An 8,417-nucleotide genomic window follows, 5' to 3' on the forward strand; every position below is an offset into this window, starting at 1 on the left:
ACTGCACTGTGGTCATTACTTGCACAGATGTAGACATAATGTAAGGTTGCATTTTAAACTTAAAATTATTTTTTTCACACTGATTAACTGTCTGTTAATGAAAAGAAGATTTAATGTGAACTACAGAAACGTTAATAAAGGTTGTTCAGGAAACAGCATGATATACATACCAACTTCAACACTGGGACTTTTTTGGCAAATTTAAATTAAGAATTAAATATTAATTGCATATTCTTCATTGTTATAAAGTAAATATGGTTATATCTTACAATGTGATTTTCTTTTTTTTGACAAAGACTTAAACAGTTACTGTTTATTAGGCTCTAGGACATAACAAATTGTTTATTATAAATTTGGGATGGCACCGGGGGTGGCGAGTCAGATGTTACTGAGTAAAGTGCATACTGAGTTGTCTGTTGTTTATGTCAAGTAAACGGTGATAAACAGTTTTTGCAATGCAACCATTTTATTTATGTCCCCACCAATGCCAGAATCAAACCTACGCCCTTGTGTTTGTGTCACACTCCTGTATTTTTGCTCATTGCTTTATGTTTTAAATTCATTAAAAGCTGTCATATAGATTGTGTCTCTTCACTACATGTTTTTTATTTGTGGGGGATGTGACAGCCTCTTTGAAACCACGCCTTTCCAACTCCAGTCAACTTTAGACACGATATACAACATTAAGTTTCAACACTGAGTTTTTTGAAGTCACATTTTAGCAATATTCAGAAAATGTTTTACACATTTCTTGTATTGTGTTTGTGGACTCTGGTTGGTAAGTTAACTTTGTATTTGTATTTATTTAAATAACAATCAATTTCCTTTACAAAAATTAAACATGGTTTAATTTTAGTAAAAAAGTAGTAATTTTTTTTTTGGTGTATTGATTACAATTAGCAAAACCATGGTTTTACTACACTAACCATGTTTTTATTTTATTTTAACTGTAGTAAAACCATGGTTAATTTTCGTAAGGGACAGCATCCTGATATTGTAAAACCAGCAACCTGTTTTTAAGTTTCAGTAAGATCTCTTTTAACTAACAATGTTACGATTTAAGCAAGGTTGCTTTATAAAATTCCTATAAAAAAATGTAAACAAGTATTATAAATTTCTGTTATGGAGATGAATCTTTCTCTGCAGGTGTGTTTGGTGATAAAGTGAAGTCAGTGTCAGTGTATGAGGGTGAATCTGTTACTCTACACACTGATATTACTGAACTACAGAGAGATGATCTGATAGAGTGGTGGTTTAAAGAAATCCGCATCGCCAGAATCAAGAGTTCAGATATCAATCCTATAAATGCAGCAAATGATAAGACTAAGAGATTCAGAGACAGACTGAAGATAAACAATCAGACTGCAGATCTCACCATCACAAACATCACACCTGAACACACTGGAAATTATGAACTTATTAAGAATGGAGAAAAAATAGTCAAGAAATTTTATCTCACAGTTTATGGTGAGTAGTTAAGTAATTTTATTTGTATTGCACTTTTTTACAATGTTGCATTGTTTCAAGCAGTTTTACATGAATCAAAACCACACAAAATGGGAGAATTGTTAAATATAAACAGTAGTATAGAACTGAATTTATAATATAATTTCAAATTGTATTGTTCTTATAAATAAAGAAAATATAATTTATGGTACTTTCCATTGACTATAAGACTATAAGCAATTAATTTGTCAAATAACATGCGTCATATTAAACTAGACATGAATTTCCATCTTACATGAAAATGGCCCTTAAAATAATAATAATAACACGATAGCAATAATACAATGAACAGCAAAAAAGGCATGTAAAAACATCAATGCAATGACAGCAACAAGAAACCAAAACTTCACATGTGGAGAAAAACTGAGAACAAGAACCAGAACTGGGATGAACATTAGGCCAAACTGGTACCCGTAGAGGCCGTTCACATGTTTAAGGCCATGCAGTACAATAGATAGCCTATGTGTGATATCTGTGTAGAGTATTTGTAAAAAATCTTACCTGCAGTATTCAGGCTTTGAATCTCTTTGTCATAGTTACAACTAATAATATTTGACCATGACTTAATTTTTGTTTTTCACAATCACAATAAACTTTTACACTGAAAAATAAAACAACACAGTTAATATTTTTCATAGGCTACTTCTGTGATTCTCTGATATTTCTCTCTTTATATTTTCCAGCTTCTCCTACAACCACGAATGGTGAGTGTCCACAAACTCCATCATAAAGTTCTTGTTAAGTAACACTTCAAACCCAATATGAGTTGTTAACAGCTAAAGATGTTTCAGCTCTGTTGTGTTTATTCATTTAGGCCATTTCTGCCTTTGATTGCCCGAAATATCAAAAAGCACCAATCAAAAATCCTAAAAGAAAAAGAGCTAAATATTTTAGTGTGTGCTCTCTAACAGAAATACCAAACAAATGTCAAGTTTTCCACATGTGAAACATGCGTATAATGTGGTGACAAGGTTTTCACTTGTGAAGGATCCTACCTTAGATCCTCACGTGGAGAATGTTTTTATTATTTTGTTTTTTTAGTTTATTCCTAATCATTTATTTACATAATCATTTTATACTCATTAGTTATCCATATAATTGTTTATTTGATTATTTAATATTATTTTATCATTATCAATTTCATTATTATCATATTTATCATTAAATTATTCATTTATTCATTATAATTCTATATTTTATTATATTATTCATTCATTCATTATATTTCTTTGTTGCATATGTCTTATTGATTTCATTGTTGTTCAGTCTTATAGTTGTCTCACATAAAGAGAATGTTTATGGAAGCTCAAGGTTTGTGGGATGTTGCTATTAAGTTTTGGTATAACAGAGCATGTTGAATTCATGCTGGTTAGACGAGGGTTGAACGAGGTTTGAACATTGAGACGTATGCAACTGAAGCTGTCCATAAATAAAACTCTGTTCTATTTTTATCAACTAAACCTTTGTCTCATGTCCTGCTTGTGCTCTCCTCTAGCAACGATTGATAAACCTTTTAACTGACAGAAGCCTGTTAAACAACTAAACGTATATTTTCTGACGTGATCTGGTGTCTGGGGCTGGATCGTTTTTTATTTTGTCTGTGGTGTGGAGAACTGATCTAACATGCGAGATTCACACAAAAATTTTCAGATGTGCATTTGATGTAGAAAACCTGTGACATTCATGTGGCTTGTCTATAACTTTAAAATTCATGTGTAAGTATTTGAACTTAATATAAAGCTTTTTGTGCTGTTTGGATTTTGACAAATGTGAGAGACATTTCTCTTGTTTAGCTGAATGAGCTAAACTCTTACAAATATGTTGTTGTTGCAGCAAACAATCTAACTCAGGAGAATATCCCAGATTATAAACTTCTGATCTCCTGTACTGCTGCTGCTGCTGCTGTTGGATTTATTACATCAGTTTTGATCTTCTGGATCTACAGTAAACACACAAAAACACATCAACAGGGTAAATATCAACTACAGATGATCGGTGTTGTTGTCTCATAAATTTTTTTTTAGTCTCAGTGATTTCAAGTGACGGCCCTGCAGCTAAAACATCAGTCAAACTATTTTTGATGAATGAGAGTTGTGTTGTTTTATTTGTAATCTGTCATTATTGTTACAGATCAGACATGTGAAGATGAGATTGCATATGCTGATCCAAAATTCCGCAAACGAAACACACAGGTAAGTTAAAATAAAAAAGATTACTAAAGATAATAACTTAAGATTCAATGAGGTGAAAATAATCCACACGCAGAGACATTAACTCGTCTGTCAATTTCTTCAGAAAACTGCATATTGCGCACTTGAGAGTTTACATTTATTTTAGATAGAAATCTTTTTGATTAGTTTATTGCGAAATTAGGACAAATAATGGACAGTATCACTTTGTGGAAGCGCAGCATGAGAATTAATTCATCAGTATTTACATTTTAATAAAAACCAGGGACCCCCGCTAATTTATATTTTTGAGCTTTAAGGGGGTCCTTCAATTCTTATAGGAGTTCAAGCCTCCCCTCAATTCAAAAACTGAATATAATTGTGTGTGTGTGTTATAATCTTATATCAGCAGATATTTATTAAAGCACTAGATGTTTTTATTAGGTGTGTAATGTTAAAAAAAGCTCATGCTTGACAAGTGGCCGCCGGTAACTTCTTTTTTGAGGGTGCATGATGTGAAGCTCGTCACAACATGTATGTAGCCTGTCATAGTCATGTGTGTGGCTCGTCATGTCAAAAAAGTGTTCGGTGCATCACGTGTCATGTCAAAATACGAGCCTGCTGCAGATGCTTCAAAGGGTTTTTGAATAAAGAAACGCTCACGTTTGCCAGACTACTTATTCACTTAATCTCATATGTAATAAGAGCTTGTAAAGTTAGTGTCTTGCTAGTACGTGAATGTGAGCGTCTCTTTTGACATAAACCCTTTTGACAGGTGTGCACCAGGCACATATTTTGACATGACGTATGATGCACATATATTCTAATGCCAAATCAAAAGAGCACTCTTAATTTTTTCTCACCAATGAATAAAATCTGAACATTAGTGGAGCTGTGTTTGTTTTCTTTACCAAATCATTTTTTATAGATGTGCTGATGAACTGTGGTGCAAATGTGAATGTATAGGCCTGAAGTTTGTTTACAAAAAGTCATTACATCTCCAAATATTTATAGTCTCTTCTGTTTGATGCAACATAAACTGTTTGTAGTACTTTTATACCCTTGTTTATATTGGTCAATTGATGTGATAAATACCTGTGACTCTACTTGCTCTACTTGCTAGGTGCTCCAAAATATATTGTTTATGAAACTATTTGTACATTTATAAATTCATAAAATTAAATGCGTGTAATCTGATATATAAGGCAAAAACCTTACAGGCACTGATCCCTTACACGTAACTTTAGAAAGTGAAAGTCCCAAGCTTGTCAAGTATGCAATGTATACTCAAAATGTGACCTCTGCATTTAATCCATCCTAGTGAGTCATGAACGCACACCCGGAGCGGTGGGCAGCTCTTTGCTTGCACAAACAAACTATGACGCATGACGCGACACAAATCAAAATGTGATTGGTTGATTTATGTGTGTTAGTCTTGTGATCTCTTGGGTGGTCCTTGGCCATTCAAAGTGGCCATGGATCCCAGTCCTTAAGTTTTGCTATGCAAGACTACAAGTAGAGTTACACCATGTTACTTTGTTGCAACAGTTTTGGAACAGATTTTTTCTCTTCTGAATTGACCCCTGTGAACAAGTCATGGATGGGTTTGGGTGATGAGTGTTTGACTTAAAGCCTCCAAGTCAAATTAAAGATGTTCAGCTGGATTGAGGTCTAGGGGTTATCAAGTTCATCCACACTAGACAGAATCAATCATTTCTTTATTACTCTTGCTTTGTGCACACCCAGGAAGCATTAACCATCATTTCACCATCTAGGTTATCTATAGACCGGATAGAGTCTAGTTATGAGTAACCCACTTCTAGCCAAAATAAACCTGAATTTGGCTATGTGTCATTTTGCAAAAAAAATAAACTTGTGTAATTATCTGTAAATACTGTATTGTGTAAATACTACACTGTATAACATGCAGCATTTACTTAAAACCTATGTGTAATATTCTTACAAAACTTTTTTAAGGCTTATTTTTAACACAATCTATTTTAATAAACCATATAAAATTACCAAAAAAATAAAACGATTCATTTCATTTGGATATTGCATCTAATCTAAACACTCTGTTGCTAATTCTAAAACGTAATTTTACAGCAAGCAAGAGAAAAATAGAGAGCAAGGGAGGGAGACAATAATATTTATAGGACTATATATAAATTTTTTCTTTAGTATTTATGTGCAATTTGTTTTAGTTTTATATTTTCAGGAATGAAGTAAAAACAAAACTGAACAGTTTATTGTATTCATTTGTTTCTTTTTAATTATTTTCTTCTTTCTTTTCATGTTTTTATTAAGCTACCACACATATATTTATATGCTTTATGCTTTAAATCCATTATTTCAGTCAAACTTGGTGTAGTGATATGGAACTGCAATGCAGTCAACAGACCTGGAACTACTTCATAGGTGTGCAATGACCAGTGGCGGAGCTAGACTTTTAAAACTGGGGTGGCAAAGGGGTGGCAAGGTATTATTTTGGGGGGTCAATATACAAAGTGTTCAATTACACTAAAAATAAATTATTTTCCACAAAATGTATATAGATTAAATTAAAGTTGTTTATTTTCCTAAATGTAGACAATTATAGCCTATATGTATTAAGTATACAGCAAAAATATAACAACTGGGATCTGTTTGGCCCTGATCTGTACCTGACTTTTGCTTCTTTAGAAAGAAGTTGGTAATATTGCTTTTTCTCTTCATTCTGCTGTCCCTAAAGGAAAACTTGGTTACACACCTCATGAAGAAACCAAAATTTGGAACAATTTGCTTGTTTTTATTTACCATAAGTACACCGGTACTAATAATACAAATACTAAAGTAATACATTACGACAAGATCTGAGTATATTGAGGTCTAGCCTATTTGACAACACAAGGAAAATTGCTTAAAGACATCTAGACATGTTATGTTAAGGGAGGAGGGAACTAGTTTCCGTTAACTTTAATGTACTTATGTAAATAGACTTCTGTCCCTCACATTAAGCTATGGAATGGCTTCAGATGACTTTGTGAAATTATAATCCAACCCTCTCAGACCCAAGTCACCCAAACTGACGTGAGAAAAGCGTGAGGCACCGAAAAGCACGCTGTTACATCGCTGTACTATATCCACGGTGGTTTAATTAAGTTCAATATGCTGCATTACATGTGCCAATATGAATAAGCCTACCTAATGCCTGTGATTGTTGCTGGACATTTGCTAACTACATGTTTTAAGCATCTTCACGCAGGCGTGACAGTATTAGTCAGTTTCACAAGACTAGTAATGCTCATTGAAGTATTAATGCTAAGCACTACAGTGCAACGTCTCCCTTACTCGCCGTTAAAACAGTACTATGTTTAATTTAATACCAATAAAAGCCGTACATACCAGCAAAACGCTCTTCATTGATCCTGTGTTATGTTTTGGAGCATGAAGGAGCTGCATGTCAGCTTAACCAATAGGCTTGTCCGACTTTAAGCGGCGCCTCAAGAATCGACAGCCGGATTACGTCAAAGTACTGTGAGAGCGATTCGCGAAATCATACAGAGGAGTTTGCTTTTTAGTCACTCTCGTGGAACTTTGACGTCACCGGCTGTCAGTTCTTGCGGCGCCGCATGAAGTAGAACAAGCCTAATGAAAAGTGTAGCAGCGCATTCACGTCCGCTGGGAGATTTGAGAAATGTTCGTAAAAATCAAACAGTGTAACGTTTTCAGCGGGGTGGCAACAGGGGTGGCAAGGACTTCGTCTGGGGTGGCAATTGCCACCCCAATTAGCCCTCTGGCTCCGCCACTGGCAATGACTGAAAATAATGCACGACCTTTGAGCGTTTCTCAATGAAAACAAATAATTTATAAGCCCTGTTGTATAACTATAGATTTACATAATTTCTTATTCTTTTTTATCTTCTGTTTTTATGTTTCACACAGAATGTCAAAGATGAAAGTGAGGTGATATATGCCACTGTCAACCCCAGATCCTGATCAACTCTCTCTGATTCTGTTTAATATAAATGATGTTTTAATCACAGTCATTTTCATTCTGTTTTACTAAGTGTTATTGTTCTATAACATATGATTTTATTTGAGTTTTAATATAATGTTACATTTTAATATAATATTACCTTTTCATATACATTCTGTTTATTGTGTTTCTCTAAATGTGTGATTTCTCCTATATCAATAAAGTCACATTTTTTATTTAGAAACTCATAGAAAATACTCCTCTGTCTGTCATGGTCCTGTCAGCCCAGTATGTCTTTTATGTGTTTCATGTGACAGGGTCATGGCAGCCCTCACTGTTGTCTTGTTTTGTGTGGAGAGTCATGTGGTCTGTGTTTATGTTTTGTGTACCACATGCTCTCCTGTCTTTAGTCTTGACCCTGCCCCCTCGTTTCCTTGTTAATTATTCATGATTGGTTTATTCCCTTCACCTGTTTGTTATTGTTCCCTAGTTTAGTTTTCCCTATTTAATGCCATTGTGTCTTATGTCTTGTGCCGGTTCATTGTGTATCTATGATACCATGTCATGTGTGCTTTGTCTTGTCGTGGTTATTTTTTAGTTATTGTCATTGTTATTTTTTAGTTATTGTCATTGTTTGCCCCCTTGAGGGTATTTATGTTTTAATAAACATCTTTAAGTTACAAGCTGTTGCGATTGGGTTCTATCCACCACCACACCCTGACAGTGTCTCGACACATATGTTTGTACAATAATGTTTGCTAGCAACCCACGGTCGGTCCGTGGTT

General features: G+C 34.1%; 1 protein-coding gene across 1 annotated transcript in view; it reads left to right on the plus strand.

Moving 5' to 3' along the window:
• LOC135721114 (uncharacterized) overlaps nt 1-7,803 on the plus strand; it is a 209,157-nt gene extending 201,354 nt beyond the window's left edge. The window contains exons 2-6 of the mRNA XM_073813628.1: nt 1,147-1,467; nt 2,190-2,210; nt 3,340-3,477; nt 3,637-3,698; nt 7,599-7,803. Coding sequence (XP_073669729.1) covers nt 1,147-1,467; nt 2,190-2,210; nt 3,340-3,477; nt 3,637-3,698; nt 7,599-7,652 — 596 coding nt within the window. The 3' untranslated portion in view covers nt 7,653-7,803. The remainder of the gene's footprint in view (nt 1-1,146; nt 1,468-2,189; nt 2,211-3,339; nt 3,478-3,636; nt 3,699-7,598) is intronic.
• Nucleotides 7,804-8,417: the final 614 nt, after the last annotated feature.

Source organism: Paramisgurnus dabryanus, chromosome 24, assembly GCF_030506205.2.
Source record: "Paramisgurnus dabryanus chromosome 24, PD_genome_1.1, whole genome shotgun sequence".
Taxonomy (NCBI): domain Eukaryota; kingdom Metazoa; phylum Chordata; class Actinopteri; order Cypriniformes; family Cobitidae; genus Paramisgurnus; species Paramisgurnus dabryanus.